This window comes from Anolis sagrei, chromosome Y, assembly GCF_037176765.1.
Source record: "Anolis sagrei isolate rAnoSag1 chromosome Y, rAnoSag1.mat, whole genome shotgun sequence".
Classification (NCBI taxonomy): Eukaryota; Metazoa; Chordata; class Lepidosauria; order Squamata; family Dactyloidae; genus Anolis; species Anolis sagrei.
In genome coordinates this window covers 2,791,463-2,814,165 of record NC_090035.1, presented here as the reverse complement: position 1 = coordinate 2,814,165, position 22,703 = coordinate 2,791,463, and the positions used below count along the sequence as shown (strand labels likewise).

The following is a 22,703-nucleotide window of genomic DNA, read 5'->3' as shown; positions in this document are numbered from 1 at the left end:
GATGACGATGATGATTATTTGAAACACCTCAAGAACAGAGAAGCATCCCAAGCTCTGAAGATCACCTGGGAAGGAACCCCACGGGAGCATTGCAGCGCACACAAATACCTGGGAGTCACTCTGCACCGTGCTCTGACCTACAAGAAGCACTGCCTGAATATCAAGCAAAAGGTGGGCGCTAGAAACAACATCATACGAAAGCTGACTGGCACAACCTGGGGATCACAACCAGACACAGTGAAGACATCTGCCCTTGCGCTGTGCTACTCTGCTGCTGAGTACGAATGCCTAGTGTGGAACACATCTCACCACACTAAAACAATGGATGTGGCTCTTAATGAGACATGCCGCATTATCACGGGGTGTCTGCGCCCTACACCACGGGAGAAATTACACTGTCTAGCCGGTATTGCACCACCTGACATCCGCCGGGAAGTAGCAGCCAATAGTGAAAGGACCATCTCCAGCTCATCCTCTGTTTGGGTATCAGCCAGCATGTCAATGACTTAAATCCAGACATAGTTTTCTAAGATCTACAGAGACACTCGCCAGAACACCTCAGCAAGCGAGAGTACAAAAGTGGCAGGCTCAAACCCAGAACCTCAACCAATGGCTGATACCAAATGAGAGACTCCCCTCTGGGCACACAGAGGACTGGGCAACTTGGAAGGCGCTGAACAGACTGCGCTCTGGCACCACGAGATGCAGAGCCAACCTTCAGAAATGGGGCCACAAAGTGGAATCCACGACATGTGAGTGCGGAGAAGAGCCAACCACTGACCACCTGCTGCAATGCAACCTGAGTCCTGCCACATGCACAATGGAGGACCTTCTCAGAGCAACACCAGAGGCACTCCAAGGGGCCAGATACTGGTCAAAGGACATTTAATCATCTACCAAACTCACACATTTTGTATTTTCTCTGTTTGTTTGGTTTGTTCTGTTAGAAATGTAATATAATTTGACTGGCTGCCCTGACACGAGAAATAAATCAATAAAATTATTTGAAACAGAACAAGGTGAGTCCACAACAGACAAGATCACTCTGCTGCTTGACTGGCTTGTGTCTGAGTCTTTGCAGTTCAAAGACTTGAATACTTGCTGTTAGCCGGTCTGAGTCCCTCTACAGAGGTAGAGAAGATTGGTATCCAAAAGTTTTAAATAAATAAGTAAACAGATAAATAAATAATGCTAATCAAGCTGGCCAATGGCAACATTCACACTTGCCTCACGCAGGCAAGAGTTCTTTCTCCCGCCTGGGACATTCCACAGATATATAAACCTGACTTGCCTCGTTTCCAAGAGACCTCACAACCTCTGAGGATGCCTGCCATAGAGGGGGGTGAAGTATCAGGAGAGAATGCTTCTAGAATGTGACTAGACAGCCTGGAAAACTCATAGCAACCCAGTGATTCAGGCCTTGCTCCATCCATGTTCAATATCTAAACAAATGACCAGCCACTGCCAAAAGGGACAGAGAGTTTCATCTATGCTGATGATCGTGCCATTAACGCTCAAGCAGGGAGCTTTGAGATGGTTGAACAGAAGCTCTCCGAAGCTCTAGGTGCTCTTACTGCCTATTACAGGGAAAACCAGCTGATCCCCAACCCATCTAAAACACAGACATTTGCCTTTCATCTCAAGAACAGATAAGCATCCCGAGCTCTGAAGATCACTAGGGAAGGAATCCCACTGGAGCATTGCAGCACACCCAAATACCTGGGAGTCACTCTGGACCGTGCTCTGACCTACAAGAAGCACTGCCTGAACATCAAGCAAAAAGTGGGTACTAGAAACAAAATCATACGAAAGCTGACTGGCACAACCTGGGGATCACAACCAGACACAGTGAAGACATCTGCCCTTGCACTATGCTACTCTGCTGCTGAGTACGCATGCCCAGTGTGGAACACATCTCACCACGCTAAAACAGTGGATGTGGCTCTTAATGAGACATGCCACATTATCATGGGGTGTCTACGCCCCACATCACTGGAGAAATTACACTGTTTAGCCGGTATTGCAACACCTGACATTCGCCGGGAAGTAGCAGCCAATAGTGAAAGGACCAAGGCAGAGACATCTCCAGCTCATCCCCTGTTTGGGTATCAGCCAGCACGTCAACAACTTAAATCCAGACATAGTTTTCTAAGATCTACAGAGACATTCACTGGAACACCTCAGCAAGCGAGAGTCCAAAAGTGGCAGGCTCAAACCCAGAACCTCAACCAATGGCTGCTACCAAATGAGAGACTCCCCTCTGGGCACACAGAGGACTGGGAGACTTGGAAGGCGCTGAATAGACTGCACTCTGGCACCACGAGATGCAGAGCCAACCTTCAGAAATGGGGCCACAAAGTGGAGTCCACGACATGCAAGTGTGGAGAAGAGCCAACCACTGACCACCTGCTGCAATGCACCCTGAGCCCTGCCACATGCACAAGGGAGGACCTTCTTGCAGCAACACCAGAGGCACTCCAAGTGGCCAAATACTGGTCAAAGGACTTTTAATCAACTCTCATACTCACAAATTTTGTAATCTGCTTGTTTGCTTTGTTCTGTTAGAAATGTAATATATTTGACTGGCTGCCCTGACACGAGAAATAAATCAATACAATTATTTGAAACAGAACAAGATGAGTCCACAACAGACAAGATCACTCTGCTGCTTGACTGGCTTGTGTCTGAGTCTTTGCAGTTCAAAGACTTGAATACTTGCTGTTAGCCGGTCTGAGTCCCTCTACGGAGAAGGTAGAGAAGATTGGTATCCAAAAGTTTTAAATAAATAAATAAATAGATTGATAAATAAATAATGCTAATCAAGCTGGCCAATGGCAACGTTCACACTTGCCTCACGCAGACAAGAGTTCTTTCTCCCACCTGGGACGTTCCACAGATATATAAACCTGACTTGCCTCGTTTCCAACAGACCTCACAACCTCTGAGGATGCCTGCCATAGATGGGGGAGAAGTGTCAGGAGAGAATGCTTCTGGAAGATGACTAGACAGCCTGGAAAACTCATAGCAACCCAGCGATTCAGGCCATGAAAGCCTTCGACAACACATTATTCATGTTTTTTGGTCAGAAGGAATACGCCTGAATCATAGAATCCTAGAGTTGGAAGAGACCTCCTGGGCCATCCAGTTCAACCCCATTCTGCCAAGAAGCAGGAATATTGCATTCAAATCACCCCTGACAGATGGCCATCCAACCTCTGTTTAAAAGCTTCCAAAGAAGGAGCCTCCACCACACTTCGGGGCAGAGAGTTCCACTGCTGAACGGCTCTCACAGTCAGGAAGTTCTTCTTCATGTTCAGATGGAATCTCCTCTCTTGTAGTTTGAAGCCATTGTTCCATTGCGTCCTAGTCTCCAGGGAAGCAGAAAGGAAGCTTGCTCCCTCCTCCTCCCTGTGGCTTCCTCTCACGTATTTACACAAGGCCTTCATCATGTCTCCTCTCAGCCTTCTCTTCTTCAGGCTAAACATGCCCAGCTCGTTAAGCCGCTCCTCGTAGGGCTTGTTCTCCAGACCCTTGATCATTTGAGTCGCCCTCCTCTGGACACATTCCAGCTTGTCAATATCTCTCTTGAATTGTGGTGTCCAGAATTGGACACAATATTCCAGGTGTGGTCTAACCAAGGCGGAAGAGAGCATGGGGAGCATGACTTCCCTAGATCTAGACACTAGGCTCCTCTTGATGCAGGCCAAAATCCTATTGGCTTTTTTTGCTGCCACATCACACTCCTGGCTCATGTTTACTTTCCTCCCCAGGAGGACTCCAAGATCTTTTTCCCACGTCCTGCTCTCAAGCCAGGCCTCATCGTCCCCCATTCTGTCTCTTTGCATTTTGTTTTTCCTGCCAAAGTGGAGTATCTTGCATTTGTCACTGTTGAACTTCATTTTGTTAGTTTTGGCCCATCATCTCTCTAATCTGTCAAGATCGTTTTGAATTCTGCTCCTGTCCTCTGGAGTATTGGCTATCCCTCCTAATTTGGTGTCGTGTGCAAACTTGATGATCATGAAGACACAGTATTTTCTGTTTTCCCATGAGGGTTCCATGTGGCAGTGTGGTGCGCATGTAGAATCCTAGAATCAAAGAGTTGGAAGAGACCTCATGGGCCATCCAGTCCAACCCCCTGCCAAGAAGCAGGAATATTGCATTCAAATGTGAGGGAGAGTGTGCGAGGCTGAAGGGAGGCTTGCTCCAGTAAGTCCCTTTAAGACATGATGGTTCTGTGTGAGAAGCTTGGCCCAATTCTATCATTTGGTGTCCTTCTCTGCTCTTGTCGTTCTTATGACCAATACAGCAACTCAGAAGGACTAGCCGTTGCCAGCAATACTTCAGCTTTCTCAAAATTTCTCAATTACTGGAACCAATTTCTATTCCCAGCAGAGATTGCCAAATGCCAAGGGTTATCATTCCAATTAAATCAATACAAATGGTTGTTCCGCATGGGATTAAGAAGGGCAGGGACTTGCTATATATAGCTGGCTCCAATAAAGAGAGATGGAAGGATGTGCCCCAAGTTTGCCACAGGTTGCTTCTCAAATGCCCTCCCATGCTGTTTCCCCAAAGCCAGGTCCACCCTTTGTAATATCCCTTCTCCTCAGGAGCTTCCTTTTACTTCCTCATCATGCACCCTGTGCAAATGCACATTATCTGGCAGAAATAAATCAAATCTCACCAGGTAATAACAGTTCACCATGCATGATTTGCATTTAACACAGAGGCGGCCCTAGGTAATTTTCAACGGTAAGCAAACAGTATTTAGAATCATAGAATCATAGAATCAAAGAGTTGGAAGAGACCTCCTGGGCCATCCAGTCCAACCCCATTCTGCCAAGAAGCAGGAATATTGCATTCAAATCTCCCCTGACAAATGGCCATCCAGCCTCTGCTTAAAAGCTTCCAAAGAAGGAGCCTCCACCACACTCCGGGGCAGAGAGTTCCACTGCTGAACGGCTCTCACAGTCAGGAAGTTCTTCCTCATGTTCAGATGGAATCACCTAATGTTCAGATGGTTGGTGCCCCCCCAACCAATCATTGATATATATTTTCTATTTGTCGTGGGAGTTCTGTGTGCCATATTTGGTTCAATTCCATCATTGGTGGAGTTCAGAATGCTCTTTGATTGTAGGTGAACTATACATCCCAGTAACTACACTTGCCGCATTTGCTCCCTTGCCTCGCCCGCTTTGGATCCGGAGGCGTGCCTGAAGAGAGAGAGAGGTGGAGATGCCCACCTTTCCTGAAGGTAGGCGCAAAAACAAAGGAGAGAGCGGAGGTGGGAGATACCTCCAGCCGGAGGGGCTCTCTCTCTCTCTCTCTCTCTCTCTCTCTTGGTCCCAATGGCTGAAGAGAAAGTCAGGAGAAGAGGCGACTTTGGGACCGAGAGAGAGAGAGAGAGAGAGAGAGGGAGAGGTGGAGATGCCCACCTTTCCTGAAGGTAGGCACAAAAACAAAGGAGGGAGTGGAGGTGGGAGATACCTCCAGCCGGAGGGGCTCTCTCTCTCTCTCTCTCTCTCTCTCTTGGTCCCAATGGCTGAAGAGAAAGTCAGGAGAAGAGGCGACTTTTAGTGCGCATGCTGGGGTCTTCAGACATGCCTCCGGACCCGAAGCAGGCCAGGCGCGGCGGCTCCGCCCCTTGGTCCACCCGCGGATTGGGGAGAGGAGAGGAAGCGGGTGGAGCGCCAGGGGATCAGGAAAGGGAGCTGGTCATGGGAAAGGGATTGAACGCGGAGAACGATTGAGCGCCGGCTCTGCTCGCGCACCCGGTGGCCGGGTGGAGCAGGAACGAGAGGGGCTAGGCGAGGCTCAAGGGCCCGGCCCCTTTGGGAAGAGGATCGCCCGGCAGCGAGGCAAGAAAGCCGAGGCTCCCCCCGGACTGCTAGGGCTGTTGTGAGCGGAGGGGGCGCTCCTCAAGTGGCGGTCGAGGGGCATTTACAGAGGCGCCTCTGCGCCCCTGGCAAAAAAAGTGTTCTGCGACCGCTTACTTCGTGTAATGGACGAGCCGCCCCTGTGCCTACAATATCATCCGTTGCCTGGAATGCACAGTTGGAATACCTACAAATCGGAATGCAACTTGGAAGGTAAAAGAGACACAACGAGAGACCCCTTTAAAATAGTGTTTCAAAACATTTTGTGCATTAATGGTATCGCTATTTCTATGCAATGTTTACGCTTTTGCACCCGAGGACCAAACTGAACGGTCTCACAAGCAAGTAGTGCAGGAGTGATATTAAATGGTGCTCACCCTTGAGAATTGAGGGTCTCCTCTGGCTTCTGAAGCAACTGGGATAAGGTCACGAACAGCTTCAGACGTACCCGAGGGTCTACAGACGTCTGAAGGCACGTTTGAAGAATGGGAATGAAACTTGGAAGAGCCTCACCTATTACCGGGCCTAGAAAAGAAACACAGATTATTATTATTATTATTATTATTATTATTGATAATATGAGGATTTGAAGATTGAACTGTAAAGCCTCTGGCACAAGTCAGTCAAGGGGGTCCCAGTGGGGATCGGCACACTGGGTGCAGTGCCCCAAGACCTTGGGTTACACTTAAAAACAATCAGCGCTGACAAAATCACCACCTGTCAGCTGCAAAAGGGCACACTACTCAGATCAGCACCTATTATTCACTGATACATCCAACAGTCCTAGACTCTTGGGAAGTGTTCAACATGGTCCCAGTGGTGATCGGCACACTGGGTGAAGGGCCTCAAGACCTTGGCCTGCACTTAAAAACAATTGGCGCTGACAAAATCACCACCTGTCAGCTGTCAGATCAGCACGCATTATTTGCTGATACATCACACAGTCCTAGACTCTTGAGAAGTGTTCAACATGGTCCCAGTGCTGATGGGCACACTGGGTGCAGTGCCTCAAGACTTTGGCCTGTACTTAAAAACAATTGGTGCTGGCAAAATCACCACCTGTCATCTGCAAAAGGCCACCCTACTTGGTTCTGCATGCATTATTCACTGATACATCACACAGTCCGAGACTCTTGGGAAGTGTTCAGTGTGGTCCCAGTGGTGATGGGCACACTGGGTGCAGTGCCTCAAGACCTTGGCCAGCACTTAAAAACAATTGGCGCTGACAAAATCACCACCTGTCAGTGTCAAAAGATCACACTACTCAGATCAGCATGCATTATTCGCTGATACATCACACAGTCTTAGACACTTGGGAAGTTCCGACTTGTGATCCAAAATAACAGCCAGTAGATCTAGAACCCGTGCCGGTTCATAGGGGGAGATGTGGTCACAAAGATTGGCAGGTAATAAGAAGGTTTTGAGTTAAGAGCTCAGTCATGGAACAAAACAAACTCCTAACTTAAGGTATCCCTGTATTATAATAATAATAATAATAATAATAATAATAATAATCTTTATTTATATCCTGCCACCATCTCCCCAAGGTACTCGGAGCAGCTTACATGAGGCCAAGCCCAGCAGTACAACAATGCAAATGTACAACATGTGAATACAACAATAAAATATAAAAATAAAATAAAATAAAATACAAGAAACAATGTGATGTGGCGGCAAAAAAAGCCAATGGGATTTTGGCCTGCATCAGTAGGAGCCTAGTGTCTAGATCTAAGGAAGTCATGCTACCCCTCTATTCCGCTTTGGTTAGACCACACCTGGAATATTGTGTCCAATTCTGGGCACCACAATCATAGCCATGTATAAATATGTGGGAGGAAGTCACAGGGAGGAGGGAACAAGCTTGTTTTCTGCTGCCCTGGAGACGCAGAATGGCTTCAAACTACAAGAGAGGAGATTCCATCTGAACATGAGGAAGAACTTCCTGACTGTGGGAGCTGTTCAGCAGTGGAACTGTCTGCCCTGGAGTGTGATGGAGGCTCCTTCTTTGGAGGCATTTAAACAGAGGCTGGAATGTGTCCAGAGGAGGGCGACTAAAATGATCAAGGGCCTGGAGAACAAGCCCTATGAGGAGCGGCTTAAGGAGCTGGGCATGTTTAGCCTGAAGAAGAGAAGGCTGAGAGGAGACATGATAGCCATGTATAAATATGTGAGAGGAAGCCACAGGGAGGTGTGGGGAGCAAGCTTGTTTTCTGCTTCCTTGGAGACTAGGACGCGGAACAATGGCTTCAAACTACAAGAGAGGAGATTCCATCTGAACATGAGGAAGAACTTCCTGACTGTGAGAGCCGTTCAGCAGTGGAACTCTCTGCCCCGGAATGTGGTGGAGGCTCCTTCTTTGGAAGCTTTTAAACAGAGGCTGGATGGCCATCTGCCAGGGGTGATTTGAATGCAATATTCCTGCTTCTTGGCAGAATGGGGTTGGACTGGATGATGGACCAGGAGGTCTCTTCCAACTCTTTGATTCTATGATTCTATGATTATTTATTTATCGTGTCAGGAACAGACCAAACAGTTGCATAGCATTTTTTAAACAAACAAACAAACAAACAAACAAAACACAAAGTTACTGGTCAAAGGCCATTTAACATTATAAATAAACACAACAGACAATATAAAATCACAATATTTGAAGGCAGGGAATTAATCGTAGTGGGCAGAGTCGGTTGAAAGGATTAAAAGTTTAAAAACACTGGGTAAGAGAGCAATATAATGTGTCTGGACAGAGGGTCCGAGGGACGAAGTAGGGTTTAATTGCACTAACAAGTAAAATAAACAAACACCTACAGATGCAAAGCATTCCCTTCAAAGAAGCTTCACTTCTAACTTTGGCCACTGGGTGGGCTGGTGTACGATGTTATGGGAATGATTTTGACTAGGCCTCCATTTCTACACCTAAGACTGAGAATTAGATTCAAGGATATATGAATTCACACTAATCCTGCCCTTTCCATATTACCTGAATGAGTAGCATATAGGAAACACTGCTTGAACACCAAGCACAAAGTAGCCGCTGGACGAAGTGACACCAAATTTGGACACAAGACACCTATCAGGCCAACGAGTGACCATCACTCATAAAAACACTGAAAAACACAGCAGAAGAGACTTAAAAAGCCAAAAATGCAAAAAGATGCTACAGCGCATGCGCAAAAACGACTCCCACAGCAAACAAAACACACAATAGCATATCCACACTCTCTTCCGGACTACAGCTCCCAGCATCCTCTAGACCAGGCCCTTTAGAAGAGGAGAATGATCCAAATGCACTGCTTCCAAGCTGCAAGCTTTCTTCTCCTTGGATTTCTTTAAGAGCATCCCAATCCCTGCATATTTCCAGTTTCCTATTCCTGGACTGCAACTCCCAGCAATCCTCCAGATGGATAGAGATAGGTAGGTAGCTACATAGATAGGTGGATCAGGAGGAATGCTGGGAGTTGCAGTCCAAGAATAGGTAGAGAAGGAACAACGGGGACAAAGAGGAAGGGAAAGAGAAGGGGGGGTGGAAGGAGAGGAAGAGGAAGAGAAGGAAGAAAGGAGAGAATGAAAGAAAAAAAGGGAAGGAGGGAAGGAAAGAGGGAAGGACTGAAGGAAGGAAAGGGAAGGAAGGAAAGGGAAGGGAAGGAAGGGAGGGAGGGAGGGAGGAAGGGAGGGAGGGAGGGAAGGGGGAAGGAAGGAAGGAAAGAGGGAAGGAGGGAAGGGAGGAAGGAAAGAAGGGAGGAAGGGAGGAAGGAAGGAAGGAAGGAAGGAAGGAAGGAAGGAGGGAAGGAAGGAGGGAAGGAAGGAAGGAAGGAAGGAAGGAAGGAAGGAAGGAAGGAAAGAAGGGAGGGAGGGAGGGAGGGAGGAAGGAAGGAAAGAGGGAGGGAGGGAAGGAAGGAAGGGAGGGAGGGAGGGAGGGAGGAAGGAAAGAGGGAAGGAAGGAAGGAAGGAAGGGAGGGAGGGAGGAAGGAAGGAAAGAGGGAGGGAGGGAAGGAAGGAAGGAAGGAAGGAAGGAAGGAAGGAAGGGAGGGAGGGAGGGAGGGAAGGAGGGAGGAAAGAGGGAAGGAAGGAAGGGTGGGAGGAAGGAAAGAGGGAAGAAAGGAAAGAAGGAAGGGAGGGAGGAAGGAAAGAGGGAAGGAAGGAAGGAAGGGTGGGAGGAAGGAAAGAGGGACGGAAGGAAGGAAGGGAGGGAGGGAGGGAGGGAGGAAGGGAAGAGGGAAGGTAGGGAGGGAGGAAGGAAAGAGGGAAGGAAGGAAGGAAAGAAGGAAGGGAGGGAGGGAGGGAGGGAGGAAGGAAAGAGGGAAGGGCGGGAGGAAGGAAAGAGGGAAGGAAAGAAGGAAGGGAGGGAAAGAGGAAGGAAAGAGGGAAGGAAGGAAGGGTGGGAGGAAGGAAAGCGGGAAGGAAGGAAGGAAGGAAAGAAGTAAGGGAGGGAGGAAGGAAGGAAAAAGGGAAGGAAAGAAGAAAAGAAGGGAGGGAGGGAGGGAGGGAGGGAGGAAAGAAGGAAGGAAGGAAGGAAAGAAGAAAGGGAAGGAGGGAGGAAGGAAAGAGGGAAGGAAGGAAAGAAGGAAGGGAGGGATAGAAAAGGTGGGGGGGAAGAAGAAGAGAAAGAAGGAAGGAGAGAGAGGAAGGAAGGAAAGAAGGAAGGAAGGAAGGAAGGAAGGAAGGAAGGAAGGAAGGAGAGAAAGAAAGAAGAGAAAGAGGGAGGGAAGGTTGGCCACAGCAATGCGTGGCGGGTACAACTAGTACCAAATACAATACCTGAATGAGTGGCAATGACATCCAACTGCAGTAATTCTGGGGAGTAGCAGGTCCACCGAGGGTGAGTCAGAGACACCCACTCCATCAGCTGGGCCATATGCTGTCGGTAGAGGCCGACAATCCCTGCTAACTGCTGCACCTCAGCCAGCGTGTTCATTGTTTCCTCTAACTGTTGGGCAGAGAAAAGATAAACAAATGTTGAAGAAATAATCAGACTTCAACAAAACAACAACCACAACATATTAGTCACATACAAACAATGTACAATGTGCAAATACCCGTCTGCATCCTTCATACAGATGAAGCGTTATTTGGAGACAGCTCAGGCCAGGAGGCTTGTTGCCCAAACCAGAAGACGGAAGCCCATGAGGACAGTTGTGTCAATATTACCTTCACATGTAAATGTCCGACATTGGGCGGGATGGCCATGATGGTGATGAGAACCTTGGTGAGCTGGAGGCTGATTTCTCCACAGTCTTCTTGGCACACTTCGACGATGGCTTCCACACACGACAACAGCTGCGTCACATAAAAAACCTGCCAATTTAGAAACAGAAACAGGTGGACACAAGTACCTTTGCCCTTGGAAAGCTTGTTTCCACCCACCTCAATATCCTAAGAAGGGATGTGGGAGCCAGCAGGGTCACCTGCTCCCCTCAAAGTGGTTCTTCTATGCCAGGGAAGGGCAGGTTTTGGGACCCTAAGGCCCCCCAAGGACTCCAAAATTCCCCCTAGGCCATCAGTTTTCAGAGTGTGCTCCGTGGAGCAAATTGAGGGGCTTCTATTAATGCTGCTATTATTATTATTATTATTATTATTATTATTATTATTATTACAAAGGCTGGATGGATGACCATCTGCTGGGGGTGCTTTAAATGTGCTTTTCCGGCATGGCAGAAGCAGGTTGGACTGGGTGACCTCTGGGGTTTCTGCTATAATAATAATTACTGTATATACTCAAGTATAAGCCTAGTTTTTCAGTCCTTTTTTTAGGCTGAAAAAGTCTCCCCCGGCTTATACTCGAGTCAATGTTATTTATTATTTTACTTAGAATCCTAGAATCAAAGAGTTGGAAGAGACCTCATGGGCCATCCAGTCCAACCCCATTCTGCCAAGAAGCAGGAATATTGCATTCAAATCACCCCTGACAGATGGCCATCCAGCCTCTGTTTCAAAGCTTCCAAAGAAGGAGCCTCTACCACACTCTGGGGCAGAGAGTTCCACTGCTGAACGGCTCTCACAGTCAGGAAGTTCTTCCTCATGTTCAGATGGAATCTCCTCTCTTGTAGTTTGAAGCCGTTGTTCCATTGCGTCCTAGTCTCCAGGGAAGCAGAAAACAAGCTTGCTCCCTCCTCCTCCCTGTGGCTTCCTCTCACATATTTATACATGGCTCTCATCATATCTCCTCTCAGCCTTCTCTTCTTCAGGCTAAACATGCCCAGCTCCTTAAGCCGCTCCTCATAGGGCTTGTTCTCCAGACCCTTGATCATTTTAGTCGCCCTCCTCTGGACACATTCCAGCTTGTCAATATCTCTCTTGAATTGTGGTGCCCAGAATTGGACACAATATTCCAGGTGTGGTCTAACCAAAGCAGAATAGAGGGGTAACAACTTAGTTGTTGTTATTATTATTATTGCATTTATTATTTTATTATTGTTGTTATTATTACATTAATTTTACTCTATTTATTATTGTTATTGTTACACTTATTATTTTACTGTATTGTTATTATTACATTTATTATTTTACTCTATTATTAGTGTTATTATTACATTTCATTATTTCACATTATTATCATTATTATTTTATTATTGGAGGGCATGTAAGCATATTCACTTTGAAGAAGGTTAGAATAATGGTTTAATCAGAGTTGGACAGTCTTATCTTGAATTACAGTTTTATGTAAATATTCAAAAACATTTAACCTAACGATGCCTAAATTAATGTAATATTATTATTATTATTATTATTAATAATAATAATAATAATAATTTTATTTGTACCCCGCTAGCATCTCCCAAGGGACTCGATGCGGCTTACATAGGCCGAAGCCTCAGAACACAATACAGTAAAAACATAACACAACAATAAACAAAGCAAATCAAAATAGTTAAGCAGAATAACAACAACAGTGACAATACATCAAGACACTTTAAAAATTGGGCCGGCCAGAGCAATGGGGTACAGGGTTAAAAGTGCTGAAATGGCAGGAGGAACGTCGGATTGAAAATAGTGCGGTGTGCAGCAATATTAATTGTACTAAAGTGCTTCTAGGACTTGGGATGGGGAATTCCTAATCTGAGAAGGCACATCGGAACAGCCAAGTTTTTAGGTTCTTTCTGAAAGCTGCTAAGGTAGGGGCCTGTCGAAGCTCTTTTGGGAGGGCGTTCCAAAGTCGGGGGGCCGCCACAGAAAAGGCCCTGTCCCATGTCCCCACCAAGCGCGCATGCGACGTGGGTGGGATCACGAGCAGGGCCTCCCCAGATGACCGGAGTGAGCGTGTGGGTTCGTAGATGGAGATGCGGTCACGCAGGTAGGGTGGTCCCAAACCGTTCAGGGCTTTGTAGGTGAGCACTTGCACCTTGAATTGGGCTCGGAAAATAAACGGCAGCCAGTGGAGCTCCTTAAACAGAGGGGTAGACCTCTCTTGATAATGAGCCCCGGTTAGCATCCTGGCTGCTGCCCGCTGGACCAATTGAAGTTTCCGAGCCGTCTTCAAGGGCAGCCCCACGTAGAGCGCATTGCAGTAATCCATTCTAGAGGTGACCAAGGCATGGACCATCCCGGCCAGATCAGTATTATTGGTATCTGTAAGCTCACAGCAGCCGCTCCCAGAAAGGACACAGGACGCCAATCCGTAATCAATCAGGAAACTTTTACTACTGGATGCATATACACAATGAAAGCCAGGATTGGCATACAGACGCAAGTCAGCCCTTATATACCCTCCCCCACATTCGAATCCCCTCTTCCCGCCGACCAAAGATCCCGCTCAATTTTCCCCGCCAAACCACTAACTGCCCCTCCCAAGGCCACCAGCTGCAAATCCTTATCAGTCCTCCATGTCAGGAATCCGGTTTTTTGCGCCAACATCCAAGGCCAGGAAACCGAGTCCTGACAGGTATCTATTTTTATGTTGAAATTTCCCTGTAGCGGCTGCATTCCCCACCCTCGGCTTATACTCGAGTCAATACATTTTCCCAGTTTTTTGTGGTAAAATTAGGTGCCTCGGCTTATATTCGGGTCGGCTTATACTCGAGTATATATGGTATTATTATTATCATCATCATTATCATTATTATTATTACATTATTATTATTATTATTATTATTATTATTATTATTATTATTATTGGGCCCCTGTTGGCGCAGCAGGTTAAACTGATGAGCTGCTGAACTCGTTATTGCACCGGGAATCATTGTCCAAAGACTTGGTCCCACAACCACATCTTCACTTTCTCCCTGAAGGCCAGGAGGGAGGTTTTGGATTTCAACTTCCTGTTAGGAATTATGGGAGTTGAAGTCCAAAACACCTGGAGGGAGGGCCAAAACACCTGGAGGGAGGGCCCCAGGTGTTTTGGCCTACAACTCCCAGAAATTCCAGCTAGTTTGCCAGCTGTAAGGATTTCTGGGAGTTGAAGGCCAAAGCATCTGGGGACCCACAGGTTGAGAACCACTGATTTATGGGAGTTATGCCTGCTCTACACCTCCATGATTCAGGCCTTTTTGAAGCAGATGGAATGAGGCTTACAGTCTTCCAAGATCTCCTGGAGGATTATCCTTCCATAAGTGCCTATCCCTGCTATCTAGGCCTAGATCAGTGGTTCTCAACCTGTGGGTCCCCAGATGCTTTGGCCTTCAACTCCCAGAAATCCTTACAGCTGGCAAACTGGCTGGAATTTCTGGGAGTTGTAGGTCAAAACACCTGGGGACCCACAGGTTGAGAACCACTGGCCTAGATGAAGTGTTAGGGTCAACTTCAAGTAAGATACAGAAGGCTTGGAGAGTGTTTGGTGGCAAAACATATTTTGCGTTCTCTTTACCTCTTCGGTGCGCTGGCTGATTTCCGGCTGGGAGAGCCTGTCGGCTAGGTACGCCAAATGAGGCTGCAGGACCTTCCGTGGGGAGCCGTGGATCACGGCTGTGAGGATCATGAGGCCAGAAGCCACGGGTGTTTTCTCCAGGTCAGACAGGATTAGCTTCAGAGACACCGCTGGGCTGACAAAGACGCCAATCAGCTCGGCCGCTTTCAAGCACTGCGAGAGACACAAACACGCATAAACACCAATGCTGGCCAGACTATAAGAACAAAAACACCAATCAAGTTCAACCTGGCTACCAGTATTAAAAAAACCCTCTAAAATTACAACAGCAAAACAACAGAGAGAAAACAAACAAGGGCATCTAGTCACCTCTCAACAAAAGATTGCCCCAGGCACTGCCAGGCCATCAAATGCTAATCAATGTTTCCTGTTATTGCTTTAATGTTTATTGGTTTGCTTTTTGAGATTTATTTATTTATTTATTTATTTATTTATTTATTTATTTGCGACATTTATATGCCGCCCTTCTCACCCCGAAGGGGACTCAGAGCGGCTTACAAGGTATATATACATACAATATATTATTAGCATAGTACAATATCAGTTTTAAGTATTGCTATATTGTACTATATCAATTATACTGTAATATTATTAGTAATATAACATGTAATATAAATATATAAGTATAATATCATATTATTATTATTATTATTATTACTATTATTGTTGTATTTGTTATGCTGTTGTTTTATTGAGGGCCTTGGCCTTTGTAAGCCGCACCGAGTCCTTCGGGAGATGTTAGCGGGGTACAAATAAAGTTAATAATACCTCACTACCTCTGAGGATGCTTGCCATAGATGCAGGCGAAACGTCAGGAGAAATGCCTCTAGAACATGGCTCTATAGCCCGAAAAAACCCACAAGAACCTTGTGATTCCAGCCATGAAAGCCTTCGACAATACAAAGTTAATAATAATGATGATAATAATAAGGTGGTCAGTTGAGACATTCACATCTAGCTCCAACAGACAAGAGTTCTTTGCCCCACCCTGGTCTTTCCACAGATATAGAAACCCTTTGTCCTAGTTCCAACAGACCTCACTACCTCAGAGGATGCTTGCCATGGATGCAGGCGAAACGTTAGGAGAGAATGCCCCTAGAACATGGCCATATAGCCCGAAAAAACCTACAACAACCCATTCAATAGGATTGTTTTTCCAAAGGCAAGGCTGCCCCTGTTTCAATGCCTCGAAGAATTGCCTTACAGGCTTTTTTTCCCCACTCCCTTCACTCACTCCTGATTAAATGCATGGCCAAGTTTTCTTGACGTGTAGCGAAAAAGCTCAAAATGCGCGCTCACATGCCTTCTTTCATCACCTGCCTTTCAAACAGAATATTAAAAGCAAAGCTGAAGACACAGACCGAAGTACGCAACATCCAGTGTTAACAGAATCTTTTCTCCAGCTATCAATCCGTGCCCCAATGCTGGGTTTATTAGTTCGGGGTCTTTAAAGGTGCCCCTTTGAGACTCCCCTTTCCTCTATTACATTCAAGGGGATGAGAAATAAGTCACTCTCCTTTACCATTTTCAAGAAATATAAAAGCTTCACAACCTCTGAGGATGCTTGCCATAGATGCAGGCGAAACGTCAGGAGAGAATGCTTCTAGAACATGGCCATATAGCCCGAAAAACTGACGACAACCCAGCTTCCCATTCTATCTTGGAAAAATAAAAACAAACCATATTCGCTTCTCTGTCCAAGGCAATGGAGCATGATTGAAGGCAATTCATATCTGCTCATGCACTACAGCAGAAGCTTGCAAAACAGAAAACAGGTTTTCTCATCCTTGTTGTTAAATACGGTTCTATACGGTTCTGGCCCAGCTTATTTGTCTGAACGCATCCACCCCTACGTCCCGCCTCGTAATCTAAGATCATCCGGGGAGGCCCTGCTCTCTCTCCCGTCAACAGCACAGATGCTTAAAGCCAACCTCAAAAACTGTGGCAGAGGCACCGAGAGGGAACTGGGAAGCTCTGGCCCTGGAGCACTCTAACTGGAGGTCAGCTGTGACCAGCAGTGCTGCGGAATTCGAAGAGGGACAAATGTAGGGCGAAAGGGAGAAACGTTCCAAGAGGAAGAAGGCGCGTCAAGCCAACCCGGACTGGGACTGCCTTCCACCTGGAAATGGTGGTTGTTGGAGTGGTCCAACCTGGACACAGCATATAATTTGAGAACACAGAAATGCTAGACCACTCTCACAACCACCATTTTAGACTACACAAAGAAGCCATTGAAATCCACAAGCATGTGGACAATTTCCACAGAAAGGAGGAAACCATGAAAATGAACAAAATCTGGCTACCAGTATTTAAAAACTCTAAAATTGCAACAGCAAAACAACAGAGAGGAAACAATCAAGGACATTTAATCACCTCTCAACAAAAGATTGCCCCAGTCACCAACAAGCCACACCAAACAACTGCCAGGCCATCAAATGCTAATCAAGGTGGTCAGTTGAAACATTCCCACCTAGCTTCAACATCCAAGAGTCCTTTGTCCCACCCTGGTCCTTCCACATATATATAAACCCCTTTTCCTAGTTCCAACAGACCTCACTACCTCTGAGGATGCTTGCCATAGATGCAGGCGAAACGTCAGGAGAGAATGCCTCCAGAACATGGCCATATAGCCCGAAAAAACCTACAACAACCCACTGTTACCAGTAGTAAAAAAAATTAAAAATTACAACAGCAAAACAACAGAGAGGAAACAAACAAGGATATCTAATCACCTCTCAACAAAAGATTGCCCCAGGCACTGCCAGGCCATCAAATGCTAATCAAGGTGGTCAGTTGAAACATTCCCACCTAGCTCCAACATCCAAGAGTCCTTTGTCCCACCCTGGTCATTCCACAGATAAAGAAACCCAATTTTCCTAGTTCCAACAGTCCTCACTACCTCTGAGGATGCTTGCCATAGATGCAGGCGAAACGTCAGGAGAGAATGCCTCTAGAACATGGCCATGTAGCCCGAAAAAACCTACAACAACCCAAAATAAACTTGCTATGTCTGTGAACTAATTAAGGCCCTCTCCCAGAGTAAGCAACCTTCAGTATTGTGGGAGGATTACCCAGCAGAGAGAGCAAAACAGATAACAGGCCAAATTAACCTGAAAGGGCATGAACTGCGCAGAGTCTGAAAAGGGAATTTCGCTCCCTAACGGCATGTTATGCTTTAATCTCCTGCTTATGATTTTTAAGAGGCTGCTAATGCTCTACTTGGCCAACGCTCCAGGTGAACTAAGATCTGAAACATCTCATCACTGATGGATAAGACTCCGACAAAGATATATTTAGCTCAATAGTGCCCATTAAAATCTCCTATACGTCCTGATCCAACGGGGATGATGCCCAAGTGGATTACCATCCTGGCTCCATTCTTACACATGAGAAGACACCATGCAGGAAGGCATGGACCAAAAGAAAGTCGAGAAAGTCAAGGACCAAAATAATATATTATATCACAAAAATCAATAAACTCAATGATATATATCTTGTAAGCCGCTCTGTTGTTAAATATTCAGAAGTATTGTTGTTGTTGCACTGGGAATGTGGCGCAGCTGGCTGTGAGTCAGCTGCATTAAGATCACCACTGACCGAAAGGTCATGAGTTCAAAGGTTCACACACAGCCCAGGTCGGAGTGAGCTTCCGACCAATTTGCGTAGCTTGCTGTCGACCTTTGCAGCCCGAAAGACAGTTGCATCTGTCAAGTAGGAAATTTAGATACCGCTTATGCAGGGAGGCTAATTTGACTAATTTAGGAGGCCATAAAAATCTCCAGCAAGCATGCAAAAAATGAGGAAGTACTTCATCATTGTTACAAATGGACAGTGAAGAGACAGCTCCCCTGGTGGCCAGAATAACCTCATGAAAAGCTGGAATATTAAATAGCCTCTGAGTGTCTGTCTATAAATGTTGTGTGTCTATGGCATTGAATGTTTGCCATGTATATGCGCATTGTGATCCGCCCTGAGTCCCCTGCAGGGTGAGAAGGGCAGAATATCAATACTGTAAATAAATAAATAATGTACAGGTAAGTCTACTCAGCCTTCTGTAGGCAAAGCCCCCTCCTTTGAAATGGCCATACTCACATTCCTGACCACAGTACTATTGTCTTCTGAGCATGCACGGTACAAAGTCCTGAGCAGAGGTTCCATGTGTTGGGTGATGTGGTCCTCCACATGCTGCAATAGTATCACCAGAAGCTGGGAAGACTTTATTCTGGTGCCTTCCACCCAATCGGTCATGTCATGACAGAGACCTGGAAGGATTTTGAACAAGTTTCTGATCACAAGCTCCCGGCATCCCAGTTCCGGACGGGTCTCTAAGGTGGGAGAGAGACAGAATTCAGGGAGAAGGGAAGTCTTATTAGAAGGTTGTTTTAAAAAAGTTCTACAACGATGTCCAAACTTTAATCTTTCCACTGACACCAAGGCACTCAAATCAACAACTGGATCTGTACACAAGCAAGCCCTGAAGCGTTTTCCCTAAGCCAGTGGTTCTCCACCTTCCTAATGCTGCGACCCCTGAATACAGTTCCTCATGTTGTGCTGACCCCCAAACAAAACATTATTTTCGTTGCCACTTCACAACTGTAATTTGGCTCCCGTTATGAATCGTCATGTAAATATCTTATATGCAGGATGTATTTCCATTCACTGGACCAAATTTGGCATAAATACCCAATATGCCCAAATTTGAATATTGGTGCAATTGATTTTGTCATTTGGGAGTTGTAGTTGCTGGGATTTATAGTTCACCTGCAATCAAAGAGCATGACGAACTCCACCAACAACAGAACTAAACCAGTCTTGACACACAGAACTTCCATAATCAACAGAAAATACTGGAAAGGTTTGGTGGGCTTTGACCTTGAGTTTTGGAGTTGTAGTTTACCTACATCCAGAGAGCCCTGTGGACTCAAACAATGATGGATCTGGACAAAACTTGGCATCAATACTCAATATGATAGTTCATGTACAATCAAAGAGCATTCTGAACTCCACCGACAATGGAATTGAACCAAACTTTGCACACAGAACTCCCATGACTAACAGAAAATACTGGAAGGGTTTGGTGGGCACTGACCTTGAGTTTTGGAGTTGTAGTTTACATATATGTAGAGAGCACTGTGAACTCAAATCAATACCTACATCCAAAGAGTACTGTGGACTCAAACAATGATGGATCTGGACCAAACTTGGCAATATACCCAAATGTGAACACTGGTGGAGTTGGAGGAAAATAGACCTTGACATTTGGGAGTTGTATTTACCGGGATTTATAGTTCACCTACAGTCAAAGAGCATTCTGAACCCCACCAATGATAGAATTGAGGCAAACTGCCCACATTTAACCCCTATGGCCAACAGAATACTCAATAGAGTATTGTAGGAAAATGGACCTTGACATTTGAGAGTTGTAGTTGCTGGGATTTATAGTTCACTGACAGTCAAAGTGAATTCTGAACCCCACCAATGATAGAATTGGGCTAAATTTCCCACATGCAACCCCTATGGCCAACAGAATCCTCAATATGCCCAAATGTGAACACTGGTAGAGTTGGAGGAAAATAAACCTTGACATTTGGGAGTTGTAGTTGCTGGGATGTATAGCTCACCTACAGTCAAAGAGCATTCTGAATGCTACCAATGATAGAATTGGGCCAAACTTCCCACATGGAACCCCCTTGACCAACAAAAAATACGGTGTGTTCTGGTGGTCTCTGGAGAGCCATCTTGACACCCCTCGTGACCCCCTCAGGGGTCCCAACCCCCATGTTGAGAAACGCTGGCCTAAGCTAAAGAGCATACAGAAGCATAGTGAAGCACCTACTTATAAGAGAAAATAATTTGTTAGGAACTGTGGGAGCTGAAGTCCCTTGACATTTGAGCTGAAGTCCAAAACACCCGGAGGGAGGGCCAAAGTTTGCCCAGGCCTGATATCAAGAGTTGATCTGAGATCATTTTCAAGTTACCATAGAGAACGCCCTACTGCAAACCATTTCAAACTTCTTAAGAGATAACACTTGGAATTAAGTAGGTCAAATGTCTCCAAAGTTCTATAATTTTGCAATTAATCTTTTTGGAGGGGATGCTATTATGAGAAGGCATGAGGCGTGAAGAAATTGTTGGACGAGGTGGTTGGGATCCTGCCCAGCCTTGTGATCGAGACTTGTTTTGCAAAAGAACAGGCTCTCTCTCTCACGCAGCATTACCACCACCTCTTCTTTACCCTCCACCATCCACCTGGATATTCAACCTCAAATTATTAGTCTTAGTGTCATTACTAAGTACTTTCCTTGGAGGGCATCTGGAACAACATTTCTCAACCTGGTGGTCAGAGAGATCACCAAAGACCATCAGAAAACACAGCATTTTCTATGGGGGTTCTGTGTGGGAAGTTTGGCCCAATTCTAGTGTTGGTGAGGTTCAGAATGTTCTTTGATTGTAGGTGAACTATAAATCCAAGCAACTACAACTCCCAAATGTCAAGGTCTATTTTCCCCAAACTCCATCAGTGTTCACATTTGGGCATATTGAGTGCTTGTGCCAAGTTTGGTCCAGATTCATCACTGTTTGAATCCACAGTGCTCTCTGGATGTAGGTGAACTACAACTTCCAAATTCAAAGTCAATGCCCACCAAACCCTTCCAGTATTTTCTGTTGGTCATGGGGGTTCTGTGTGCCAAGTTTGGTTCACTTCCATTGTTGGAGGAGTTCAGAATGCTCTTTGATTGTAAGTGAACTATAAATCCCAGAAACTACAACTCCCAAATGACAAAATTAATCCCCCCCCCAATCCCACCAATATTCAAATTTGGGCGTATTGGGTATTTGTGCCAAATGTGGTCCAGTGAATGAAAATCCATCCTGCATACCAGATATTTACATGACAATTCATAACAGTAGCAAAATGGCAGTTATGAAGTAGCAATGGAAATAATGTTATGGTTGGGGGTCAACACAACAGGAGGAACTGTGTTAAGGGGTCAAGGCATTAGGAAGGTTGAGGAATACTGATCTTGAGGGTGCTATTGCAAGTTCTCTGTCTACAGCAGTGATCCGGGACCACTTTGACCAGGGACCACTCACCAACATTAGTACCAAAAGGGTTACGAACCAGTTTTTGGTCCACTTTAGATTTGGTTTGGTTATTTGAGGTGCTGATTCAGAAAACTGCATTGGACAGACCACATCAGCTCTAGTTTCTGATACAGAACATATGCCACCCAGTAGTCGCCACCTGCTAGCCTTGACTTGAGTATAAGCCAAGGGGGTGGGGGGGCTTTTTCAACCTAAAAAGGGGCTGAAAACCCCGCCTTATTCTCGAATATATACAGTATTTTCAACTATTTTGGAATACTTCTGTTTGGAGTTAAGATACAGAGCTTCAATGACCTGCTTTCAAGCAGGTGAACATGGCATGGAGAGTGTCGACTTGCCCAGTCCCGGGCCGTTCCTCGTATACTCACGTCCTGGAGGATAATAAGGCGGTGCAGAATAGAAGTCAAGCTTATCCTTAATATCCTCTTCATTTTCTTTTTCCCACTGCAAACCTATTCTCTTCCAGTAAGTGAGAGCCAGCTCCCTAAGTGGAAAACAAAGGCATTTCAAAGTGTCCGTTACAGGCCTCACGTTCAAGTTGTTTACAATTAACTATTTAAAAAGTAGAGCCTGTTTAGAAATTGAACAATAGATTCAGTCTGGAATTGATCTGGAAGCATCCACACCTTATAGGTGATCTCACTCCTTACAGGTAAACTCTAACATGCAAATAATTTCTGTATTTGTTTTAGTATTAAATAACCGTTTGCATGTATTAATGGATCAGAACTGATTTATGGCCTTTGGCAACCTTCACATCACCTGAGCTCAGTTCAAACCCAACACTTTTCATGTGTTCAGCTGATAAGAAATCACAACTGAGGCCCATCAACACTTCAATGGAGTTCATCACCAAAATTGGG

At 45.8% G+C, this 22,703-nt stretch overlaps 1 protein-coding gene across 1 annotated transcript in view; it reads right to left on the bottom strand.

The window, feature by feature from the left end:
- LOC137095427 (dynein axonemal assembly factor 5-like) overlaps window positions 1-22,703 on the bottom strand; it is a 46,775-nt gene that overhangs the window by 15,840 nt on the left and 8,232 nt on the right. The window contains exons 4-9 of the mRNA XM_067462090.1: window positions 22,209-22,324; window positions 18,826-19,058; window positions 14,674-14,886; window positions 11,022-11,168; window positions 10,632-10,800; window positions 6,254-6,401 (exon numbers count right to left, since the gene is read on the bottom strand). Of these exons, the coding sequence (XP_067318191.1) occupies window positions 6,254-6,401; window positions 10,632-10,800; window positions 11,022-11,168; window positions 14,674-14,886; window positions 18,826-19,058; window positions 22,209-22,324 (1,026 nt within the window). The remainder of the gene's footprint in view (window positions 1-6,253; window positions 6,402-10,631; window positions 10,801-11,021; window positions 11,169-14,673; window positions 14,887-18,825; window positions 19,059-22,208; window positions 22,325-22,703) is intronic.